The sequence below is a fragment of the Myotis yumanensis genome, unplaced genomic scaffold (assembly GCF_028538775.1).
Source record: "Myotis yumanensis isolate MYYU_CA2020_CCGP unplaced genomic scaffold, mMyoYum1.0.hap1 SCAF_19, whole genome shotgun sequence".
In the NCBI taxonomy this organism is placed as follows: Eukaryota; Metazoa; Chordata; class Mammalia; order Chiroptera; family Vespertilionidae; genus Myotis; species Myotis yumanensis.
Window position 1 is genome coordinate 2,365,200 of NW_027223770.1, and position 26,273 is coordinate 2,391,472.

A 26,273-nucleotide genomic window follows, 5' to 3' on the forward strand; every position below is an offset into this window, starting at 1 on the left:
AGAGAGAGAGAGAGAGAGAGAGAGAGAAACATCAATGATGAGAGAATCACGGATCAGCTACCTCCTGCAGGCCCACACTGGGACTGAGCCCGAAACCCGGGATGTGCCCTGACCAGGAATAGAACCATGACCTCCTGGTTCATTGGTTGATTCTCAACCACTGAGCTACACAGGCTGGGCCAGAAAGATTTTCAATTTCTTTAAGTAGTTTCACTAGTTCCATCTAAAACCTGTTCCCATCACAGCACCCTGTTGTGGGTCCCACTGGCCAGTCCAAGGCTCGGCAGCATCTTCCTGCTTTGGAGTAGTGTCAGGCACCACAGGTGGCGCAGCCTCGGTCCATGTTCAGTCCTGTCTCGCTGCTCTGAGTCGGGCTGATTCAGAGGAAGACACCGTCCTGCGTGGCACTCAGCGCAGGTTCCTCCTGCCACAGGCTGGGCTCCTCCCGCCGCTGCCCGGTGCTGGCCACGCCTCCGGGAGCCACGCTCCCCACCGCGAGCCACGCTCTCCACCGCAGGGCACTACACGACGCTCTCTGGCACACGCGCGTGCCCTCTCTTTAACTTCGCCTGCTGCGTGTGTTCCTTCCCTTTTGTTTTCGCTTCTGAGCACAGCTGTGTGATGTAGTCCATGCAGCGCCTAGGACGGGGCGCTGGGAGAAAAACATGTGGGAGGTGAGCATTTATCCTGGACAGCACCGCACCCTTTATTTGAAACACTGCACGCGGTATGTTTGGGTCCAGATGTTAATGTCTTAAAAATTGAGTCTGAAATGCACAAATGCATATAAATGATATGAATGTATTGTTATCATCTAACTTTTAAAAGATCTTGTTAAATAAAAATGATACAATTGAAATACAATATATGGACATTTCTGCTACAAAATAACGTGTTGCTGGGGCAAACGCATTGCCTTCAGCAGAATTTCATACTGTAAGTAGCAGGGCTTCTGGGGAAAAGAGTGTTTGGGGCTGTGCCACTCTGCGCTCAGAGGCGGGCGGCCCAGAGGGCATCTCAGAGCCTGCGAAAGTGTGCCTCCACTGGCCAGGCAACCCTGGGGATGCTCTCTAGGCCAGTGGTTCTCAACCTTGGCTGCACACTAGAATCACCTGGGAATCTTTTTAAAATCCTGATTGATTTTAAAAATCAATTTTTCTAGTCCTAAAAATCAAATTTTTATTTTTGCGCTCCCCCTTAAGCACAACAAATCAATGAGCCTCATTTTTCAAACCTCCGGTCACATGGTTGACTTACTTTGGCCATATTTCTCCTGGGATGATGTTTCTTCATGATTTGACCTCGATTTGTAACTTTCTAGAGTGTATTCTGAAATTTCATTTTCTGCAAGAAAAGAAACCAACTTATTAATTTCAGGCGCCACAGGCATCATCTACATGAGAAACGTATGTTTGAGTAACATGATGCCTCTGTTTCTGTACAGCAGTGGAGTTATCGTTCCTCTCCCAGACCTCCTGTCCTCATTCATTCAGCCAATCATTTTCATTGTTTGCTCTGAGTCCCACAGGTATGTGGGAGGTGGTATACGAATTGTAGAAGTCGCATGACAGCAGCTGGGGCTCAAATGTTATCCTTTGGGAAAGAACAATCAATAGCCCTTAAAAACTGGGAATGAGGCATCCGTGGGAGATTCTGAAACAATATGATGGCACTTCCTGTTGTGCAGGTACACAGAACAGCCAGCCCCTGCTTCTACGTCTACTCGTGGGATTTTGCCTGGAGATACAATGAGTCCTCTGTCCAATAGCAGGATAGCACAAGTCTCACATGCAATTTTAAGCTTTCCAGTAGCCATGCTCAAAGAGTAACATGAAGCAGGTGAAACTGAGTTAGTAATATATTTTATTTAGCTGGTAGACCCAATATATTATTATTAGATATGCTGTATTCTTGTGCGCACGTGTGCGTGTATGTGTGTGCTGAGCCTTCAGAATGGGGTGTGAGTTATCCTTACAGTGTAGCTCAGGAGGGACTAGCCACAGCTCAAGCGCTCAACCACCATGTTGTGGCCACTGTGCTAAATGGCACAGGGCTAAGAAACTGCTCAGAATTAAGGAGGGGATTTAGTCCAGACACACATTTATGGAATGAATTGAATCAATGGGTTATTCTGGATAATTTCTAAGGTCCCTTCTCGCTCTGATAGATGTTGAGTCCATGTATTTTAACAGGTATTTTTCTATACTAGATATATATAGATATAGATATAGATATAGATATAGATATAGATATAGATATAGATATAGATATATATGGCTAATATGCTATGTGTCCATCTGAACAGCGGCTATGATGCACACTGACCACCCAGGGGCAGATGCTCAACACAGGAGCTGCTGAGCTGCAGTGACTTGGCAGCGGCGGTTCTCAGTTCTCAGGTGACACACCTTGAAACCAGAGAGGAGGAAGCCTGATTCCTTGTAGGGCCGCGAGATTCCACCTTCGGCCATGGGTTATTTTGTTGCTGGGCCACTGTCAACCCTGAATCTGATTTACTGAACACTTGCCTCAATGTGCACGAATCTGTGCACCAGGTCACTAGTATAATATATTTTTTGTTTCCAATAACTTTTTAATCAGAATGCTTAGAAAAAAAACTTACTAACATATGGTTGAGGGAAGTTGAGTGCATTCTTTCAAAATGGGACTAAAGCTTTGATTGCCCACTCCTGGAAGAAGAACTCTGTGAGAGTAGGGCCTGGTCTGTCCTGTTGACAGATGTATCCCCATTGCATGGCACACAGTAGCTGCTCAGTGAATGCTTATTTCATGGATGGATCAAGGGATGGATGGATGGATGGACGCATGGATGAATGAGCTCTCTTTTTTTGTATCCTTTTGTGAATAGACACTTTTATACCATAATTCCAGTTCCTGGAGCTGCTCTAGTTTCTCTAGGTTTTGCACTCTTTCACTATAGTTCCTGGAGATTCAAATTCTCTACTTACTCTAAGGCAGTGGTTCTCAACCTTGGCTGCACATTAGAATCACCTGGGAATCTTTTTAAAATCCTGATTTCTGGGCCTCATCCTCCGGAAATTCTGTTTCTTTGTTATGGGATGGGGCCACAACATTAGTAACAAAGAAACAGAATTTCCGGAGGATGAGGCCCGGAAATCAGGATTTAAAAAGATTACCAGGTGATTCTAATGTGCAGCTAAGGTTGAGAACCACTGCCTAAGGCAAAGAGTTGCTTACTAGTATTTAAGTGACAACACATCAAATAACAGAAAAGCTCTAATTGACAGAATTCTCCTGTTTGCAACCAATTGTTTCAGCATCTTGTGCTTCCACCTGGCTCTAGGCAGCTCACCTTTCTTCCAGATCACGTGTGCTTTCCGAAGCTTCATTAGGAAAAGCTGGACGATAATGAAGAGAATAAAAATGAGGAAGGACACGAGTGTGAGCAGCAGTATGCCGCTTTTCCTCCTCACCAACCCATCATACTGAGGATGTGCACCTATAAGGAAAATGAACGGATTTTAGATGGTTTGAGGGGTTTTGTTCACTGGGGAGTACACACAACCCTTCCAAAAGATAGGGTAGGTAGGCTAATAGGCAGCTCAGATGAAGAGACAAAGAGCTTTACCCTGAAGGTAAAAAGATTCATACTATTTACTCTCTGAAAGCAAGAATATAAACAAAGTAATTTTGTGGGATAATTTGGAAAAGGTTTTTAAGTTATATAGGTATTGAACTAGTTATTTTTCATTTCTTGGGAAAACATGTGAGAATATTGACTTAAATGATAGTCGGGATTCAAATTAGCTGTAAGGAATAATTTTTTTAGCAAAGCGTGGTTTAGCACGAGAGATTGTTAATTTTAAAAAACTATACAAATAAAATGAATATTTATTCATCTTGATTAGGTTGAATGTGGTCTTACATGAAGGCATTTGGAAATAAACTCAATGAGCCCGTAAAGGTCTTTCCTAAACCTAGAATTCTGATTCCATGGGCTCTGGCTTTGCTTAATGTCCTGGCCCCCTCAGCCCAACCAACAAGCAATAAGAAGTGTGGGCTCTGTGTGGAATGCCATGCCTGGGACTGCAGCAGGCACACCCCTATCGTTCAGGGATAGTTCTCCATGTGTGTAAACAAATCTATCTATAAAACCCTAATATGCAAATTGACCAAATGGTGGAATGATTGATCGCTATGATGTGCACAGACCACCTTGGTTCAACACAGGAGCTGCTCCCAGCCTGCACACCCCAATCAGCGGTGGGAGGCGGGGCCAGCAAGTGGGTGGCGCTAGGCTAGCCAAGGCAGGTGCGAATGAGTGCCGGCCAGGCCTGGGAACCCTACCTGTGCACGAATTTTGTGCACCAGGCCTCTAGTAGATTAATAAAAACAAAAAGAAGTAAGCCATCTATGCCAAAACGTAGATCCACACGTGTCACTATTATACTGAGTTCAGGGGTTCAGTCAGGAAAGTGCCAATGAAGAAATTTACATTGAAAAGGGGTCAGGAGAGGAGTGGAGAGTTCTTTCCTTTCAGTGGGGCGAGTTAGGATAAGTGAGGGCAGGGCAATCTAAGCAAGATGTTTTCAGAAAAATGTATTCTTGTCAGGACTTTACAGAGACAGAAGTGCAGAGGGCGGAGGCAGAGTGCACTCCATGGAGGGGGAGGTTTAAGGCTCATGCTCAGGAGCCACGGAGGTTTCCTGAACACAGGTGTGTTTGGATGGTAAGGGATGTTTGGATGGTAAGGTGCTCACAATGGATGACAGAAGGAAAGCTGAAGTTATAATACTGCATGCAGGAGATGATGAGGGTCAGGATCAAAATACCTGAAAGAAATGACTCAGAAGTCCCTGGTTTCATATGTATGTGTATATACGCACATGCATGTGTGCACACACACATGCATACACACATACACACATGCATACACACGCACACACACATACACATGCACAGACAGTCATGAAGGAGGACACCGTAATTTGGGCCTGAGCTGATTTTGTGGGAACAGAGGTTGCTCAGTGGTTAGCAATGTTGAATTTGAGGACTTGGCAGGAAATTCAGCTTGAGAAATGTAGGAAATGGGATGAAACAGGGACTAATGCTCAGGAGAATGTTCTGGAAATACAAGTACGAAATCTCCTGCCTGGTGGCATCAGGGACAGTCTTAGGAATGGGTCAACTCTTTAAGCATTAAGGAAAGAACCAAGGATGGGGAAGTAAAATCAGAAACACGTCTACGTACAGGAAGTGACAGGAGGGAGGGAAGTCAGCTAATGGGCACAGGAGTGGCAGCAAACGCAACGGACCAGGGAGGCAGGAGGTAGCTGAGTCAGGGAGCAGTGATGTGAGCAACGGAAAAGTCAAGAGGAATGAGAACTGAAAAAACCATTGGACTTACTGGTTAAGAGGTTAAAATGTCAAGTGTTTATTCTAAAGGTGGTGGGGGACACTTACCAGTGGTCAAGTCGGGGTCTTGAGTGGTTTGTTCTTCCTCTTCCTTGTCCGTCGCTGATGTACTAAAATCTTCCATCGCTGCAACTAAAGTGAGAGCACAGGACGTATGCCTCCGACTGTGCATATAGAGTGTGTATATCCACACAAGGTCACCCAGAAGCAGCAAACAGCTTTGGCAACCAAGTTTAGTGATGCTCACTAAGAACAATGAGGTCACTTCTGAACGACAGATGTTTTCCCCAAATAGAGGTGAATGGTCTGGCTTACTTTGCATTATTTTCTGAAGGTTAATGTGTTTTGAACATTTGCTTTATACCAGGCCTTAGACTGAACATGTTATTTCTGACCACAGCTCTGGGGCAGCAGAGTTTTAGAAAATGTAAATAAATCATCTAAAGTCCTGCAGCAAAGCAGTGGCGGAGTCAACGTTGAAAGACAGAGCCCAACATAAAGCCGTTATGTGCACTTCCTTCCTGAACCAGGACTATCGGTGAGAAGGCCTGTAGGATGCCTCCGGAGACACCTGGACAGTGAAGGAGGCGTCCGAGCTCTATGGATGGGAAACCTGAGCCTGAAATGCACAAAGCAATGACTCGATGTTAGAAGTGGGCTCGGCTGTCATTCAAACCTATGTGTGTCCCCACCCCCAGGAGAGGGATGTACAAGGTGCCTTTGCTAGAGGAGACAGTTTGTAAAAGTCACAACAATCTTTTCCTGATTTTGTTGTTTCTCCTCCCTAAGTTTTTCCCGTTGTAGTCTCTGGCTTTTTAGCCCATTACACAAGGGAATGAAACCACCTATTCTCCTACAGAAAATGGCTATTGTTAACAGTAAATAAAATTGTAAAAATTGAAAACTGAAAGGAGTTTTAGAAACCACATTTTTAAACTCTTATATATGAAAAGGCAGAGCAGAAAATTGAGTTGTTAAGTGGTGTCAGCCAATTTAAAGACAACTAGATTCTAAACATTTATAAAAATATTGGCTTATGAAGCAAATGATGTGGCTATTCCACTTCATATTTTCAATTTCCATTGTCCTTCAAAAAACTATATGGTACACAGTGTATTTATCAGTTTAAAACCCCCAAACATTTACTTTCAAATATGATTCAAGATGAGCAATTTTTTAGTGTGATCTGATACTCAGAAGTGTGCATGTGATGATGCTATGAGAGCACTTATCCCACCAATCGCACTGTTACAGACGCCTCTGAAGCGCAAGAGTCGGACTTGCAGCCCCTCTGGGCGAGGCTCACAGTGGCGCTCACCGCACCATGGCCGCCTGCATCCTGCCCCCGGTGGCTGTACTGCACTTTCTCAGCACTGGCTGTTACCAGATGCTAAGCTGAGTGAGAGAAAACATAACTGACATATGTGATCATTGTCCAGAGTTCACCAGCGAGTGGGCTCACTGTCTACAAATTATAATGTAGGCTTTCTGCATTCTTCTGCATTTATAGTTCAATTTTGTCATTAAAACTATCTGAGTTTTTGACAACCAAGTAAGTGACGAACTTTCAAAGGTGACTTTGTTACTTGATGATAAGAAACATCAAATCTCCAGGTCCTGCTCCTTTGCTCTTTGTTTTTGGTCTATTCTAGATGGAAAAGCAAAGAAACGAGTCTCCACAGTGGACATGCAAATGTCACAAGAGTGTGTGTGTGTGTGTGAGAGAGAGAGAGAGAGAGAGAGAGACAGAGAGAGAGAAAGCTTACAAGGTGTTAGCTACTCTGAACCCTCAATGGTTAACTATGGCACTTCTCCAGTCACCATAAAGCTGGAGAGAGTCCTGAATGGTCTTGTTACAATACAAAACAAAACAAAACAAAACAAAACACCACTTTCTTAAAACTTATTGGAAAGCCGAGTTCCCAAAGAGGCAGGATTTTTAAAGTTGGAATGATTTCGACACTCACCAGTGCTAGCGGCCTGCGGTGCATATTGTGAGGACGGAGAGCTTTTCCCTGGGGCATCTGAGGCCGCCTCTTGACCAGTAACTAGAAAAGGGAAAAACAAAATTCTGCCACGATGAAGACCAAGCCTGCCCACAGCGTGCTCACTGCACAGGGTGGAGGATGTATTCACCTGCTACCTGCTCACGGGGGTTTTGCAGACACCTCAGAGCTGCTGCTCTGTAGCTCGCGGCTGGTGTGTGACCCTGTGGTCCCCGGCTGCCCAGCTCCCAGGCTTCAGGGTGCAGCCTGTGACCTCTGGGGAGGAGCATCTGGCACCGGGGGCAAAGGGTCTCTGCCTTCTCCACTCGTCTCTCCCTGCCGCCCCCTGCCTGTCATCATCTAACCACTCACACACCTAGCCACTCGCTCTTAGGTGGCTTTGGATCAGGCTCAGACAGGTTGGGTTCCAATGCTTTACTTGCTTGTTGCTGAGTGAATCTGAATAAGATGCCTAATGTTTTGAATGCTCAGTTTCTTAATACTTAGAATATGAAGATACTAAGTGCATTTACCTCGTGGCGTTTTCTGTGAGAATTAATTCATGCCACATGTTTAGCACTATGCTGGCTATTTGTTAAGCACAGTGCTTACTAGATGGTAATTGTATAATATAAAACAGTATCTAGAAATGTTTCTAGAGGCCCGCTTAGCATAGCTCTGAGCTGTCTGTGACTAGGCCTGCACCCAAGGAGCGTATAAAAAGGTTTCTGTCAATTTGCAAATACTGATAGATGACAAGAGGTATGTCCCTATGAAATCTATGAGAACTTCATTTAATCAAAGGGTTCCCTGGTTTTAGTGTCTTCTTGTTTTAATCAAACATTAAAAATTTTTGAAAACTGTTAAAAAAAAATAGCCTGAATTGCATACAAGAGCACCAAGAAAAGGAAGAAGAACCACTAGGGAAACACTAGAGAAATAGTGACATGGACTGAAGGTAAACGAACTCGGCGACCACAAAGACACCAGAGAAAATCGAAGAAACAGGAGAGTTGCTGGCAAGGAAAAGAGGAAAATGCTTGAAAGTGAGGCAACTAGAAGTACTAGAAGAAAATGACAAGAAGAGCAACATATGGGAAATATTGGGGACACATGGGATAAAATGTATCCATGATTAAGATCTTCTAGAATAATGTATACTATGTAAAATTAGATAATTATATGTTTATGTACAAAACAGGCTATGTATATATATATATATATACACATTATATATGTTGTTAGATATATAATAATGCATGTATATATAAAAACCATATATACAGCCCTGACTGGTTTGGCTCAGTGGATAAAGTGTTGGCCTGCAGACTGAAGGGTCCCAGGTTCGATTCCAGTCAAGGGCATGTGCCTTGGTTTCGGGCCCATCCCCAGGAGGGGGTGTGCAGGAGGCAGCTGATCGATGTTTCTCTCTCATCAATGTTTCTAACTCTCTATCCTTCTCCCTTCCTCTCTGTAAAAAATCAATAAAATATATTTTTAAAAAATAAATTAAAAAATTAAAAACCATATATACATACATAGGCAATATTTCTATATTTTCTATGTTGCATGCATCTATATCTACAGAACCTGTTTTATGCATGAATATATATAAACTGGAGTCCCCCCAAAATAATAAAATAAACTGGAGTGCATAGATATTAAACTGGATTTATCCTCTCAGTTGGCAAGCTGCTGCACAAACCGCTTCAGAGAGCTGATGGTGGGACTGGAGACTTCTTCTGGTTGATCAGATGCCACAGCCCTCGGCTGGTCCATGCAGCACCACCAGCTGCCACGACTATTTAAATTCAAATTTAAAAAGATTAAATACTATTAAAAAGTTAGCTCCACAGTTGCTCAACTTTCTGTTTTGATCCCATCGTCAAATAAGCGGTAGGACATCAGGACTCCGCCTTTGGAGGCTGCAGAGATGAAGTCGGTCCCTGGGGGGTCAGCGCCGCTGCTGCTGTGCCTTCTCGCAGGTGAGGCTCCGAGCTGAGCTTCGAGCTGCGGGCTGCGGGTGCTCTGGTTCAGAATCGCGCCTTTCAGGAGCATCAGCTCCATCCAGTCTCCCTTCTCCTCCTGACCTCCCGTGGCCCCGCCTGCCCTGTGCTCCCTCCGCCCTTGGGCAATGGGCGATGGGCCCGGAGGCCCAATATTTGCGTCAGGTGACAGCCCTGCCGCAGGCTGTGGGTCCGAGCCTCCCAAAGGCAGCCCCTCAAGGAGCGCTTGCGGTTTGATGGAAGCGACGGTGGGGTGGGCGCGGTGGCGGCGAGGGGTGCGGGGAGCCAGGGGCAGCTCCCAGGTCCGGGAGCAGGGGCCTTTCAGGGCACTGGCTTCCGGGGACCACAGAGGACGCTCCTGCTTCGCTGGCGCAGGGAGCGGTTCCCAGGCGCTTCCCCTGAGAGAGGCCTGGCCCACGGTGCGCGCTGGGACCACGCGGGACTCGGCTCCTCCTCAGAGGGTGCTTCTTGCTCAAAAGGTTCTGTCGCGTAAAAAGTATTTCTTCCACTTACGGCCAAGGAGTCGGAGACTAGAGATTCTGAAAATGGAAGCAACTCCTCTTCGGGTTGAACACTTGATGTTTTGTTGATTTTTATTGTTATCTTGTCTTTTGCTCAGAATATTAACATGATTAAACTAAAATCTTCCAAAACAGTTTTAACATCTAAAGAATAATCATGACAATGTCCCTAAGTGAGTGCCTCATGTTCACATCAAATGATACAGACACGTTAGATGGATTTCAGTTCGTATGATCTCCTATAGGGTCACATATAAAGGCGCGGTGGGGTTCATATGATCTCCCCGAAACAGGACTGCGCTACAACGAGGCACGTCCCGTGACCTGGCCGTCAGGATCAGGAAGCCAGCGTGGCACTGTGCGCATGTGACGTCACAATCAGAAAGCCAGCGTGGCACTGTGCGCATGTGACGTCACAATCAGAAAGCCAGCGTGGCACTGTGCCTATGTGATGTCATGATCAGAAAGCCAACTGACACTGTGAGCGTGTGACGCGGGCCAGGCAGCGGACCAGGGTGGGGTACAGGGGTGGGGGTGAGGGGTGTGGGAAAAGCTGCCAGGGGCTGCCCAGCTGGAGAAGCTTCCATCATTAAGAGAACTTGCTAAGGGAGCTTCGTTCCATTGGGTTTGGTAGTGTAACACTGAGGAAAGTTAAAATGATGACAGACGTCATCAGTTCTTACCCAGATCTTCAAACCGGAAGGAGACCACCAGCCGCCCTCCGCGGAGGCCCCTGTGGCGCACCACGCAGTCCACCGCGGAGCCCCGGCGCGCGGGGACCCTGAGCGCGCTGCTGCTGTTCCAGGCCCTGCGGTCGCTGTCAAAGGCGTGCGAGGTGTCCCCTACGGGCAACAGGCGCTGCGTGAGGCCAGGCCACGGCGGCCGGCGGTTCCTGGTGGGTGTGGCTCTCAGAAACCAGGCCTGGCCCTCTTGCCAGCCTGTGAGACTCCTACCCTCGCTCTGACCACAGACCAGGCCGCTGCTGCGTGTGCTTGGCCTCGCCACAGAGGGCAGCGGTGACCACAGCCGAGAGGTTCCTATCAACCCTGCCCTCCTGACAGCCCCCAGGCGTGCCTGCTGGGCGAGGACAGCTGGCCTCCTGCAGGACCCGGAGGCGTGAGCCTTCCACTGAATAAACAAGCGGCGCTGGAGCAGCTGGGCCAGCTGCAGGGGGCTCACTGGCCGCGGTTTCCCCGCGAGAAAGGGTCCTTCAGCTCTAAGAACCATGATGATGTCAAACCACGTGTAACGCTGCTGAAATAGAAACAAGCTCAAACCGTTTCTACGTGTGACAGTTACCCGCTTCCATCAGCAGCTTGAGGCTTAGATTCTGTTACATAATTACTTACTGTCATCGAGGGTATGACACTGTTCTGCCCCGTATAAGAAAGGCCATGCAGCATGTTAAATGTGCTTTCAATGTTATGCCTAGTAAGAAGCTTATGCTCACAGGTAATAGCTCCATTTTGTCTTTTATTTTATAAAATGTTGTCAAATTTTAAGATGCTATTATAAACATCACATTTTAGATTTCTACCTTGCTTTGCACAAAACATCTACACTAATAAAAGACAAACATGCAAACTGACTGTACCTTTGCTATGCCTTAAGCCACACCCACCAGCCAATCAGAGCAACTATATGCAAATTAACCCAACCAAGATGGCGGCCAGCAGCCACGGAGCTGGAGTGAGCAGGAGGCTTGGTTGCCCCAATGATGGAGGAAGCCAAGCTTCCCACCTGCCATGGCCCAGCTCTGAGCTCCACTCAGAGCAACAAAGTTTCAATTATAGAAGGTAAATAAACCCCAGATACCGGCTTTCAGCTGGCAATGGCCACGGAGCTGGATCGAGCAGGAGGCTTCTCTCCTGCCCACCCTGGCTGGCTCTGAGCTCCTCTCAAGGCTACAAAGTTTCAATTATAGAAGGTAAATAAATCCCAGATTAAAAAAAGAAAAAAGAAAAAAAGGAGAGGTTGGGAGTTTCCGTTGCCGGGAGGTGAGGGGGGGCTTTCCCAGCCTGAAAACGGCCCTCAGCCCCTCACCCAGGCTGGCCAGGCACCCTAGTGGAGACCCCCACCCTGAAGGGGGTGTGACCAGCTGCAAACAGCCATAAGCCCCTCACCCAGGCTGGCCAGGCACTCCAGCAGGGACCCGCACCCTGATCCGGGACACCCTTCAGGGAAAACCAGCCAGCCCCCACCCGTGCACCAGGCCTCTCCTATATAATAAAAGGGTAATATGAAAACTGACCCTACCAGCAGAACGACTGGGAATGATTGGTCACTATGACACACACTGACCACAAGGGGCAGATGCTCAATGCAGGAGCTGCCCCCTGGTAGTCAGTGTGCTCCCACAGGGGGAGCTCTGCTCAGCCACAAGCCAGGCTGATGGCTGCCAGTACAGCGGTGGTGGTGGGAGCCTCTCCACTTCCTCAGCAGCGCCAAGGATGTCCGACTGCAGCTTAGGCCTGCTCCCCACTGGCAAGTGGACATCCCCCGAGGGTTACTGGGATGCCAGAGAGATGTCTGACTGCCAGCTTAGGCCCAATCCCCCAGGGAGCAGGCCTCAGCCAGCAGGTGGACATCCTCCGAGGGGTCCCAGACTGCAAGAGGACATAGGCTGGGCTGAGGGACCTCCCGCACCCTGAGTGCCTCTAGTGTTATAATGTTATTTGTGATTAGCCTTCCAAGATTAAAACATCACAGCGATTGGTTATAAGGAACAGAAAATTATTGAATGGTGTTTTCTGACTCCTCCTGCCACCAGGGGGCGCCAAACCATCCACAGAATCGTTCAGAAATTTAGTAGGTAAACCCGGAGGGGAGCCAAGGGTCTGCACTCACCTGGGAGCTCCGTGTGGTTCCCCAGCTGCCAGGTTATCTGTGGGGGGGGCCTGCTCCTCACCGTGGAGCACGTCAGTGCCACCTGCTCTTCCCTGTTTTGCGTTCTGATAATGGAGGCTTCCAGGGTTGACTTGAGAGGAGTTGCTAGAAAAAAAAAACGAGTTTTCTGTGCTGAGTTAGCTGGTCTGCATATCTCAGGAAGCCCGGAGCCTGCTCACACGGGGTCACTGTGGGTCTGGGCTGAGTCGTGGCATATCTCCACCTGACCGCTCCCAGAACAGAGTTAAGAGTTTGCTGTGCCTGCGCAGCTACTTGGCGAGAGTCAGGTGGTTGCTGCCCAGCATGTGGTTAGTCCCTGGGAATCCCCAAACTGACTCTCTTACAAAAGCAATGCTTCACCTTTGATATAGGACTGTGCTGATTGGTTGAGCACTAGGTGAGGACTAGAGTCCTGAATTCTCCCTCCACCTTTGTCACCAAATAGTTGTAAGGACTTGGGTTAGTTGTCCGGTGTTTTGGTTTATCAATTTCCTGGTCTGTGACAGGAAGAAATTGGGTTGTAAGTTGGCTGTTTAAGCTCTAAACTTCCTGAGTCTATGACTCACTTCACCACAAGTTACTTCTCTCTTCCAACATCAAAGACCATGTGTCTTACAAAGGGCTCCTGGGTCTCTTTCTTCCTGCTCCTGCCTTGGACATACTTTGCAGTTAGACTCTTGCTCTCCCCATTTTACTTCACACGTTGGTCCAGACCTGCGCTCTTCACATTCATTCACGCATCCACCTGCCATCCAGGCGTTGGAAAGCCAGCGCCAAGTGTGGTTCCATGTGTTAAATGCCGAACTAGTAGTCTAGTGACAGACTCCACCCCAAACTGTTCATGAAAAGATCACGTGGGGAAAAGGATCACGTGTTACAGTGCAATGACGGAGGTGTGCACAGGTGCTATGATTGCCAGCAGGACACACAGACAGCCTGAGCGGAGTGCTGTGCGGTGGCCAGCGAGGGGGACAGAAGGCCTGGGCTGAGCACATGGGTCTGCCCCAGGAGCCACCCCTTTCCTGACACTTTGTCACCATGCCATTACTTTACAGACGGCACCGCACATACTAACTCAGTAAGAGAAGCGTGAGTTCATTGGTATGACATGGGGAATTACGTTGTTGATTCAGCTGTTCTGCCACAGAGAAAGCCGGCAGGTAAAGATAGTGGACGTGAGCCTGAAAAAACTGACACCCAGAGCTGAGCCAGGTCTGCTGGGTCAGGAGGCTGTCCTTCCTCCTCCAGTCCCCCCTCCACACCCCCACCCCCACCCCCTGCAAGAGAGAGGAAATGGTTTGGGCAGAGGATGTGAGCTGATTTTCCAGTGCAGTCACATCTGACTTCATTGCTGCCATAATGCTCTACTTTCTTTACACACACTTTGCCCTCCAGAACGAGTGTGCAAGGGCCTTGTGAGCAGAGGTGGTGCCCAGTTCACCTCTGATACCCTGGAGCCTAGTCACAGGTCATCAAATATTAACTCTCTTTTTTTTAGTTCCTGGGAGAGAAAACTTAGTTGAGTCCAAAGACAAATTTCATGAATTCACATTTTAATCTAAGGCAGTGGTTCTCAACCTTCTGGCCCTTTAAATACAGTTCCTCATGTTGTGACCCAGCCATTAAATTATTTTCATTGCTACTTCATAACTGTAATGTTGCTACTGTTATGAATCACAATGTAAATATTTGATATGCAGGATGGTCTTAGGCGACCCCTGTGAAAGGGTCATTCGACCGCCAAAGGGGTTGAGACCCACAGGTTGAGAACCGCTGATCTAAGGGCTTGCAACTCAAAGTGTTCCTTTCTGTTTCCTCCCAACAAAAGATAGCAGAGGTGCCCAGGTCATAGCTGGAGGGAACCTTTTAAAACTAAAATGTTAAGTTTAGAAAAGACATGTAATGTTCCGCTCCCTCCTGTGCGCCCCGCTCCCTCCTGGCGCCCCGCTCCCACCTGGCGCCTTGCTGTGAGGCACTCACCCAGCACCACCACTTTCACCGCCTTTGTTGTCCTCACGGAGCGGCTGTAGTGTAAACACGTGTACACGCCTTCGTCGTGCGGAGTCACATTGGCCACACGGATGGAGAGCTCCTTGGAGGAGTGATGAAGAAGCTGGTATTTGGTATTTTTTAAAGCTGTATGGGGGGAGAGGGAGAGCACGTTATGAGGAAAAGTACCAGATGAATATAGATTCTTGGTGGATGGATTATTCGCAGGAATAGCTCTTGATTTCCACACTTTAAAGGAACAAATATCACATCTTGGGTTGAGTTGACTTACAAATTCTAGTGTTACCAGCTGGATGCCTCCCCCTTAGCTTGAAATGAGAATAGGAAATAAAATATGCTGATCCTGGTATCTGTGAAATAAGCATTTGCTTTATTTCTGTTTGTAGGAAATTAAGAACACTATGCTGGTGGACGGCTCAGGTGGCAGGAGAATTTTACAGAATTTTAGACATCACATTGTGAAAAACGCCCCACTAGCCCTGGCTGGTGTGACTCGGCTGGTTGGGCATTGTCCCGTGAACCCAAAGGTTGGATTCCCGGTTGGGGCACATGCTGGGTTTAGGCCCAGCCCCAGGGGAGCACGCAGGAGGCACTCTCACATCCATCTCTCTCTCTCTCTCTCTCTCTCTCTCTCTCAAAAAAATTTTAAAAAAAAAGTGTGTTTTTTTAAAGGATGTGTTTGCTTAAAAAAAATGCCCCACTATGATTTACCTTTTGAAATATGATTCATTTGATGTTGTCTTGTCAGAATGAGTGTGAAGAACGTAAAATAAATGCATTGGTATTCATTGTTCCAGCTGGGTGCTTCTTATTTTTAAAAGTTCATTATTATTTGAAGTTCCCCCCAAATTATGACTTAGTCCTTCCAGGTGTTTGTTCCTCTCGGTTCTATGGGGAGGCCCATCGCAGTCTGAGGCCCTCAGCTAACCAGTCCTCCCTCTTCCCTCCCGCCTCACTCATTCCCTCCCTCCCTCCCTTTCTTTTTTTTCTTTTCTGTTGAGATTTATAATATGAACAAGCCTAGAACTGTTAAACCAAGAATGCCTGAGCAAGGAAAGCTATTTCTCATCCAGAACCACACTGTGTCCCTCCCGATGTCAGATGAACTAGAAGCAGGAACTCACCTCAGCACTATCGACTTTTGAGTCCCTGATTCCTTGTCGTGGGGGCTGTTCTGTGCACTGTTCGGAGTTTAAATGCATCCCTGACCCCTGACCCCTGACCCCTGATCCCAGCCTCTCTGCATACTACATGCCAGGGTCCCCCTGCCCCCTTTCCCCATTTACAGCAACAATGTACTGGGGCACGGGGAACCACCCAGCTAGATCCAGGCCTCCTGGGGAGACATCTGGTCATGCCATCACCTTAAGAAGCCCAAAACCAAACATCCGAAGGCGTAGGTAACAGCATTGTCTCTATATAAAAGCCAAGTGACTGGAATGAAGGAATGACCCCAATGACCAAAATGACCAGTCGCTGTGACGCACACTGCAGCCCCAATTGCCCGCAGCCCCTCCCCCTGGCCGGCCCCGCCCTCGATTGGCCCCCCCTGATCGGGGGTGGGTCCAGCCGGCCAACCTCCTGAGTTCCCTACCCCTGGCTGGCCAGGCCCATCAGCCCCCATTGGGGAGGGCCAGCGGGACCCCACCCGTGCACCGATCTGTGCCCTGGGCCTCTAGTCTCTACATAAAGTTTCTCGGTCAGAACTTTTAACAATAGTATTGGAATCTGGCCTTCGTGGTTCATTTAGCTTGAAATAAGTATACTCAGTTATTCTACACCTACCACATCAATGCTTCATGGTTTCAGAGCCTGTTACATTGTCAGAGGCTCTGCTTGTCAAAGGCAGAATGAAGTTTGCTGTTTTGAAGACGTTCCAAGCATGTGGCCTTGGAAATGTTGAGTGGGGATATATAATGACCTCAGTATGAAGAGGAGGGTTAGAATCCTGCTCTCAGAGATGAAAGAAATAGATGTTTAAGAATCCTGCAGGCAACAACAATGTAACTATGTGAGGGGATGCATGCTAATCAGACTTATTGAATATATACTCATGTCAATCATTACGTTGTACACCTGAAACCTATATGTCAATAATCTATATATAAAAGGCTAATATGCTAAGTATCCGACTGTTCGACCACTCAACCATTCAACCAGCAGCTACAGTGCACACTGACCACCAGGGGGCAGACTCTCAATACACAGGCATGGAAACATGGAACAGACTGATGAGTCTCAGAGGGAAGGGGGGACAAGGGCAGGAAGAGATTAACCAAAGGTTTCATATGCATACTAAAGACCCAGTGTGTGCACCGTGGGCTTCCTCGGCCTGGCCTGAGCCCTCTCCTCCGGGACTCCTCAGGGGATGTCGGAGGCCTGGTGCAGGTTTCGGCCAATCCCCGCAGGCCGGGCCGAGGGACCCCACCCGTGCACGGATCCATGCACCGGGCCTCTAGTCTCTCAATAAAACGGAAAAGGACTCCCTTTGCATGCAGGCGTGGGACGCTGAGGAGTTTGTGCAGAGGCTGAGGGAGCGCGGGGGCAGTAGCTGCAGGTGTGGGACCGGGCACCTGTGCTGCTGCCTGTCCATGGCCACGGAGCCTGGCACCGTGATGTGGGAGAGGGGCGAGGCCGGGCAGGAAAAGGGCTTCTGCTGTGAGCCCCTTGCCCAGCCACTGGGAGGTTCCCGTACAGAGGCCCCGGCGGCCACATGTGGAACAGCCGGCGGGGCTCCCAGGGCCCTCCCTCCCCCCTGGGCTTCCGCGCCTTGTCTGTCCGAAGACCCCTGGGGGAGCGCAGGGGGCCATCCGTGTTCTTCCACTCACCGCGATGCTGGCTTAAGAAGATGGTAAACCCCGAGGGCGCCAGCCACTGCAGGGGGCCGCGCTTCGCCGGGGGCGCCACGCAGCTCAGGGTCACCGGCTGGCCCTCCTCCACCTCCACCGTCTCCGCGGGGCTCAGGGAGGCCGCTGCGAGTGTGAGAATAAACAGTCATCTTTCCTGTCCAACAACAGCCTAGCAGCTGCCATGTTGGCCACATGACCTGCAGCTCCCTGGGGCCCCATCTGGAAACCACAAAGGCCAGCCCCTCCCTTTGAATTAGCCAATCGGGAAAGACTGTGCGCCTGAGCTCCAATCAGGAGTGGGGGACAGGTCACCTGCGTCAGGATTAAACGGAGGGACCCGCTCAAGGCAGGTGCTCCCAGACCCTGCGCCTCCTGCGGAGGGAAGCTGTGCCCGTGGCCTGGCCCTGCGGCTCTGTGCGCACCGGGGCTCCTGGATTCGGGGCGCTCTGCGCACACCGAGACCCCTGGATTCGGGGCGCCTCACTTCTTACACAAAGGAGAGAAGGGGTGTGGTCAGCTGGCTCCAGAACCCACTACCACCCGCAGGGACTCAGCCTCAATCCACCTCCCCAATTATTCGAGTATTTATACACATTTCATCCAGAAACAGGACCTCAGCTGACACCAACATGCGAGAGAAGATGGACTGAAGGGGGGTGGGGGGATCTGGATGGGAAAAGGGGACAGTTGGACATCTACTGGCACTTGCTCTGTCCTACGTCAGTTCCTCTTACCTACATTTATTTATTTATTTATTCATTCATTCATTCATTCATTTATTTATTTATTTTTTTAATATGTTTTTATTGACCATTAGAGAGAGAGGAAGGGAGAGGGATCGAGAGAAACATGGATGAGAGAGAAGCATCATCCCTCGGCTGCCTCCTGCACGCCCCTGCTGGGGGTGGAGTCCCCAACTGGGCATGTGCCCTTAATCGGAATTGCACCAGCGACCTCTCGGCTCCTGGTCGACACTCAATCGCTGAGCCACACCGCCAGTCTCAGAGGGAAGGGGGGACAAGGGTAGGAAGAGGTTAAACAGCTTTCAAACTAACCTCGAAGGAAGAATTATGCGGCTCCCTCTACAAATGAGGGAAGAGAGGCTCAAGGCCGCACAGGCCTGGGAGTGGGTCGCACCCAGGTCTGCACGCTGCAGAGTCTGCAGCCCTGGACTCGGCGGACTGAGTGAGGAGCCCCGGGCCCCCGGCCTCCTGGCCTGGCTTACGAAGGAGCAATGGGTGCCTCCCGCACCTTGCAGGCATCAGGATAGAGGGGAGGACGGGCTCCCCGCCCCCGTCACAGCCCCAGGGAACAGCAAACAACTGATGTGAAGCAGCTGTGAGTTTACCCCCCAGAAAGGACAGGGATAGGAAAAGCAAGCTGGCACCTTTGTTGCTGTTTGTTATTTCTTCAAGTTTTACATTTAAAAAATACTTTTTCTGAGGATGACAATTCTTATCAATGAGAGTACAAAACACTCCCAGAAGCATGAGAATATTGTGGGGTTAGAAATTGTGAACATGAAATATAATGAGTCTTACTGCATTAGTTTAAATTTTAAAAAAAGAAAGAAAGAAGAAAGGAGTTATTTGCTTCTGATAAATTTCAAGTATTAGGAAAAGTACTTTGGAGAGCTCTGGGAATTCACTGTTCCATTCCAGAATTGTTCCAGAATTCTGCTTAGGGTGGGTCCTTGGCAATATTCTAATCTATAGAATCAATCCACAATTGAATAATAAGGATATTAGTAGAGAGGCTTTGAGTGACAACAGAATTTTTTTAAGGTTAAACAGCTTCTGAGCCAAGAGTCTGAACCTAGAACTAACCCCATTGTCTCCATAGCCATGGCATCAAGATTCTTGCTTGATCTCTAGTTTTTGTGCATTATCTCGCTTCCCACAAACTGATGGAACTTTCTGGAGGGCAGTGAGTATGCCTTTCACTTCTCCAAAATTCATTCCTTACAGGAACGTTCACTGTGAGCTTAAGAGAGGGTTTAACGCCAGCTCTCATGCTGGCACTGCAGGGCAGGCAGCAGGCAGCACTGCTGCTCTCCCCTTGCTAATAAGAACACTGAGACACGAAGGAAGTGGCTACACTGAATCCATGACAGAGTAAAAACTAGTGTTAATCAGCAGCCCTGGTTTCACCCTTGAGGCCCGAGGTTTATATTTAGAAATGTTGCCCATGTGCTTCCCTTTGGTAAAATGATTGTGGAGACAGGAAGCCTGCATCTGGGAGATGGGAGTGGCAAGATTTATCAGCGGCCTGTCTATGAATAAACTAGAGGCCCGATGCACAAAATCGTGCAAGGGGCTTGGCCCTCGGCCTGCCTCGGCCCTCATAGCCCGGCTTCGTCCGGAAGGTCATCCAAAGGCCATTGGGCTGTTTGGTCTAATTAGCATATTATGCTTTTATTATTAGAGATGTCTCTCATTTTAAGGATCATGGTCTTTTGCTTGGGATACATGCCTAGGAATTAAATTGTCTGGCTTTTCAGCACATGGTGAGAATTGTGTCTCCTAAGGTTAGTGTTTGCTCCTATAATTCAGGATCAGGCACTGACCAGACTGACCACGACTGGAGATGCCTGCGCTTAGATGGAAAGGGGCTGTGTTTCAGGCATAGAAAATGCGTTGTTCTCTTTACTCTTTGCTCCAAGCCTTGCTGTTGGCTGCACAGGCCTCTTTGTCTTTCAGGTTGTCATGTAGACCCCGGGCTTTATTCAGAGGCAGGAAGTCACTGTAGGCAGGAGAGCAGCCTGTGGGGGGTGGGGGGGAGCCTTGAAAGCTTGCTCCACTTGTCCAGGTCAGGTGAGAGGGCGGGAGATGAGAGGGCGGGGCGGGGGGGGGGGAGAGGGCGGGACAGGAGAGGGGGGCAGAGAGCTGACCTAGGTGCAGGACACCTCTTCTAAGTAACCGTTCCCCATGATCCTCTCACTGACACTGAAAACTGACTGGAGCTCCTCTGTTCAACTGTTTTCACCTAAGTTTGGAGTCAGAGCCTCACCTTCTGCATCAGAGGGCTGGAGCGTGGGGTCTTCTCTGCTCACCACTTCCTCCCTGCAGGATCTAGAAACACGCACCCTTTCTCTGGGGCCTGAGCGCCTGTCCTCCTGCCAGTGTTCCCTGTCTGAGCTCCAGAGTTCCATGGGGCTCGCACATGCTCACGGGCAGGGCTCGGCGGGGAGGGACTGAGGTCTCCCTGGGTGTGACCACTCACATTGGTAGGTCATGCTCATGGAGTGGACTGTGGACTCTGGGCTTGGTTGTTACTGCGGTGGCTGGAGTCATCCCTCCGTGCCCAGCTTGTGCTATGAGGTTCCTTGCTGAGCCAGGCTGTGAGGGCTCTTCACCGGGACTGGTTTGTGTACAGAAATGGAACCTGTGACCTTCCCCATCTCCACTTCCCACCCCATCAACTAACTGTGCCGACAGGGGGATGGCTTCACGCCAAAGCACGTGACCACCCTTCAACAGAAGGGCAAGCAGCCCTCACGGCCACCTGCACAGCACACGCAAGTACAACATGTGCCCTCCTAGCACCCTCAGTGCTCGCCCGGGTGGGATTGCAGTGCGTGGTCTCCACCTCCACTTGAGGTCATCACAGCAGACTGCAGAGAGAACGAAGGATTCTTCCTTTTTCTCACTTTGTAGGTTAGATTTGCGTATGGTAATATTAAAAGCTCCAGAACAGAGTCTGTCCTGCAGGGACCCTCAATGGACGTGTCCAACTGGAACTCATTATTCCTACTGCTCCCCAGGCCACACGTACACCTCACACAGTCGTGCCACCTCTTCCTTCCAGTGCTTCCTAGTCTTCATTGACGTCAGCGCCAGCACTGCATACCAGGGATTTGAGAGGCTCCCTCTCTCTCCAAAACATATCTTTAATCAATTATTCCTCTCTCTCTTTTTATTTGTTTACTTTTTACTCCTATTACTGCTTTAGTTGAGGCATCCCTGGTTTCTTTCTTTGCCACTGCAATCACTTCCTGCTAGTCTCTGCTCCTTCTAGTTTATCATCCTCATCTGCTTCTAGAATTACATTTTTTAAAACATAAATTTGATCACATGTGTTCCTTTCCTAGACTTCTTGGTACGGCTCCATTGCTTGTAAGAATCAGACCAAAATTCCAGAAGGTTCCTGCCTTCTCCTCAGCACCACTGGCCGAGGCTCCTTTCCGAACGCCCCATGCAGAAGGCCATTGCTGCTCTCAGGGAGGTCCAGGCTCGGGACACACCGGGCTGCGATCCCAGCTGTTCTCTGGGCCTAGAATACCTTTCTTCTCTCTTTCAAGACTCAACTCAAATTACACCACTTTTGTCCAACCTGCCAACAGTCTTTAGGTCCACCCTCCCCACAAGGACCTGCTGACACTCCTCCAGGCCCCACAGGCTCGGACTGGACGTCTCCCAAGCACTTAGCACAGCCCTTTACACACAGTGGTTACAAGCCTGTCCCTGAGGTGAGGCTACACTCTCCTTGGAGAAACTGTTTGCCATTCCTGCATTTCATATGGCCAGGTCCCAGCACAGAGAAAGGCTGTAAGTATCAGTTGAATTAATGACTAAAAATGAGTAAATGCATAATGTATATATGCAGTAATAAGATGCTGACTTTGTAATTATTAGAGCTAAGTTAAAACCAGACACATGCAACGAGGTCATTCTCAAACCAGCGCTTATTCCATGAACGATGAGTTAGGAGGCAAGCTCTGCTCCCTCAGTGCGTTATGAGGAGGAGCAATTCTACTTTGTAGATAGAATAAATACATGAAATAACAAGTGAAACAACTAGTCTGTCAGAATCCAATTACTTTCAATACAACTTTAAATAAAATGCCTCAAATACGTGTCAGTGCACATAAGGCTTTTCCTGGTCCAAAGACGGGTCAGCAGGACCCACTCACCCTGCAGCTGTGCTGTTGTCTCCTGTGTCCGACCTCCGTCAGGTAACCAGAGTGGAGGCCACAGGGGTGGGTGCTCATCACCCACAATAGAGGGAATGGGATTCATGGACACATTCTTCATTCTTATTGTTTTAACCATCCTAGCACCTATTTATGCCAATGACAACCCTGACAAGAGGGTAGGTTCCAAGATTATGGGACTTCTCTGGTCTATAAATTTTTCGCAGCCTTAGAAGTTGTACACTAGAAGGTAGAGTGATGTTCCCGTAATACAATTAGCTAAAAACAGCTGACATTTTATAGTGGTGCCAAAATGGATTTGCTGCCTCTTTACCAAGAAAGCAACATGGTCAGCTCCTTTCTTGTTTGGGACTCTGGTGGGCCTGAGCAAGGTCAGGCCAGAGTGGCAGCCGGCACGCAGCCCTCGGTGAGGCCAGGTGCCCTCTGGGGCCTTAGATGAGTTTTCACACGGGGGTTTCTCAAAAATGGATCTCCCAACTGTGTGATCAGTGGCTGTCAAACTTTTGATCCACATTAAGAAACACATTTTCTGTCACAACCCAGTACACACACACACACGCACATATAAGCATACACACACACACACATACATGTACACAGATTGGTTCACGAGAAAATACTTTCACTACATGCTTTGTAGGCTGCTACTTACATTATCATTAACTAGTTGTGAAAACTTGGGCAGGTTACCTAACTTCTTTTAACCTCAAATTTTATCATATGTAAATTAGGGATGTTAATACCTATCTCAGTATCTTTGCTAAAATTAAACGTAATTAACAAAAATTACCCAGTACTGTGCATTGCACAATAAACATATTTCTCTCTCCTCTTTATGAATAATATTTGAGTATATTCCTAAATGACTTGTGTCAGGTTTACCTAGGTTATAAAACATAGTCATTGCTGTTTTTATTTAAAATGTTATTTTTGTGATGCAGTTTCACATGACAATAACTTGAATCCCGAAAAAGTTAAGATCAGTTAAGGGCTTTAAACTTCAGACTAATTTAAAGCATTGTAATTGTAGCTGTCTACATGTGTGTTTTTCTGAATGTAAGTAGCTATTCTTTAAGTCAGTTATTAAAGGAACTGATATTATTTATTAACAAAATTGAATACTTATCAAGTGCCTTAGGGTACAAGGATCAAACAAGAAGGCACAAATTGAAGTGTATAAAATAAAATACTATGTAAAGTAGGAAATCTAGTTTTTAAATAGAGCCTTTCCGATGCAATTCTATGGTGAGTCAGACTTAGAATAATAACTGCATTTGTGAAACATACCTCCGGGCCCAGGGTTTGAAAACACACACACACACACACACACACACACATACCAGCAAGCAGCACTTTCATGTGTGGTTTCCTCTGCAAGAATATGATACAAGTTACAACCAATCAGGGACCCCACCTTGGGCAGGAATAATGTAACCTGCGCTCAAAAGGTAACCGAGTCTTTAATTTGCATAATGCTACATTGGAATCAAAAAACAAAAATAAAATTTGAAAATTATAATACAATGTAAAGTATAACTGGCTCTTAGGACATAAGCACTACGTTTCGCTGTGCTCATTATTATCTCTGACCTCATGAGGAGTCCTGTAGCACTTGGCTATCTTCAAAGTGCTTTCACATTTGAAATTTGAATCTTCTAACAATCCAGGGAGTTTGGTAGATCAAACATTGTTATCATCTTCATTTCAAGATACAGACATTGCATTTCAGAACAGTTATATTATTTGGCTAAGACTTCTAAAGCAAGGAAATTTTAAATCCAAAGCTGATGCTCTTTTAGCTGGTACACATGTTACATTTTGCCATACAAGGTCCCCCAGAGACACACACTGCAGTAATCCTTGCCGTCTGTCCCCATTACCCTTAAATAGACGCACTAGCTCCCCTCAGATGTGCCCTGGAGCATCTGAGCACATTTACCTGGGTTACCTTCTATAGTAGTTCCTCTGGGGATGAGGTTGGTTGACTGGAAGATTTGGCAAAACATTAAGTCAAATGAGCATCAGAAAACATTAGCTCTAAGGCCTTACCTGGTAGGGACCACCACAACAGCAAGTTGCAAACTCTCCACCACATGCTGCGCTGGGTGCTGTCGCCCTGGCTTCCTTCAGAGCCTGAAGGCGAGGGCAGAGTGGTTTCTTTTGAAGGGGAGAGGCCGCGGCTCTGTGACCTCATGGGTCGCCCGCCTCCCGGGCCTGGAAGCCCCCGCTTAGCTAGCTGCCCCCAAACACCTCCTGCTGGAACATCCACAGGCCGCACGTGTCACCTTGACTGTGGAGAGAGGAGTGATGTGTTGGTGGCACAAATGATTCTACCCCACGTGGGTAGTACTGGTACGTCAACTAGTTGCAAGAGCCCCCCTGGGAGGTGGGGGGGTGGAGGTGTGGGAGAGATGTCAAAAAGTCCCGGTGTGGTAATGTCACCTTATTGTCACAGTACTTGTCTAGTTTATTAAACAATTATAATTAAATAAGTTGGCTGAACCCTTGGCGATATTTTATATTTCTCATTCTGGCAACAATTTATAATGGTTATTAGGATCAGAGTTCATTCATTCACATATTTGCTCATTTAAAAAATCTACCCATCCATCATCCGTCCATCCATCCATCCATCATCCATCCATCCATCCCTTCACCTATTCAGCCTCCTAGTATGCATTGTTTTAAGATATAATCAGATATGACAGATAAATCCTTGTTTTTAGGATATTGTGATCTAGTGGGGGTGACAATATATAAATAAATAATTTTGATATTTAATCCTCAATAATTGGACAAATTGAGATAGACTCAATTTCATTCTTCCAGGGACACACAGCAACATACTAATAGATTTATGTTTAGAAAATAGAGGCTAATCTGTAATATTTGAAAAATTATAAAGGAAATATTTTCTGGTTCTAATTGACATGAGTGTTAATAGTCTGTAAATGTGTCAAGAGCTTGGGTAGGGAAAATTCTATCCATCAAAAATGTCTTTCAAATGTGTTACCTATTCAACAGGTAGAAAGAATAAAAAGAGGAGAGAGAATCGACCTTCCTTAAGAAGTTTAGCACAAATCTAACATGTCTCAAACAGTATGGCGACATGACCGCCGAGGGCCATCAGCTGAAATGCAGATGGATAGGGTCAGCCCCACTTGATTAATCAGACTCCCACTTGAATGAGGAGCCTCCTGTGTCTGCCAAGCTCTCCAGGTGTGTCCGGGGATCTGGCAGCGCTGACTGTGAGTGGAGCAGAAACCCAGGGAGTGGGCGCTGCTATCAGCCGGTGGGTGGGGCCATAGGAGGTTCTCCTGCTGGTTGACTGTATTGAAATATATTGACTTCCTTCTGGAAGCAGGGAGCATTGCATTGTACCATTTTAAAAAATAAAGAATTAAGGCCATGCTGGTGTGGCTCAGTGGTTGAGTGTCAACCTATGAACCGAGAGATCACCGGTTTGATTCCTGGTCAGGGCACATGCCTGGTTGTGGCCTGGTTCCCTGGTAGGGGGCATGCAGGAGGGAGCCAATCAATGATTCTCTCTCATCATTGATGTCTGTCTGTTTCTCCCTCTCTCTCCCTTTCTCTCTAAAAATAATAAAAAAAATTCTAAATAAAGAATTAAGGAGTTTGCCTGAGGTGACACAATGAGTCAGTAGCAGAACTGAGACACTTTTGAG

At 47.7% G+C, this 26,273-nt stretch overlaps 1 protein-coding gene across 1 annotated transcript; it reads right to left on the bottom strand.

Moving 5' to 3' along the window:
• Window positions 1–151: 151 nt before the first annotated feature.
• On the bottom strand, window positions 152–24,682 carry CRTAM (cytotoxic and regulatory T cell molecule). Its single transcript, XM_070399736.1, has 10 exons — window positions 24,637–24,682; window positions 17,634–17,777; window positions 14,776–14,931; window positions 12,757–12,900; window positions 10,593–10,751; window positions 7,365–7,445; window positions 5,446–5,529; window positions 3,335–3,481; window positions 1,245–1,344; window positions 152–639 (listed from the first exon to the last, which is right to left on the bottom strand). Exons 1-10 carry the CDS (start codon window positions 24,680–24,682, stop codon window positions 522–524), a joined length of 1,179 nt encoding a protein of 392 aa, XP_070255837.1. The 3' UTR covers window positions 152–521.
• Window positions 24,683–26,273: the final 1,591 nt, after the last annotated feature.

Bases quoted from the DNA above. Each gene is read 5' to 3' on its own strand.
- CRTAM (XM_070399736.1), bottom strand. From the start codon at position 24,682: ATGTGGTGGAGAGTTTGCAACTTGCTGTTGTGGTGGTCCCTACCAG. The intron at 14,932-17,633 runs GTGAGTGGAAGA...CCCCCCATACAG, and splicing joins CTTCTTAAGCCAGCATCGCG to CTTTAAAAAATACCAAATAC. The intron at 1,345-3,334 runs GTGAGCTGCCTA...CTTTTCTTGCAG, and splicing joins ACACGTGATCTGGAAGAAAG to AAAATGAAATTTCAGAATAC.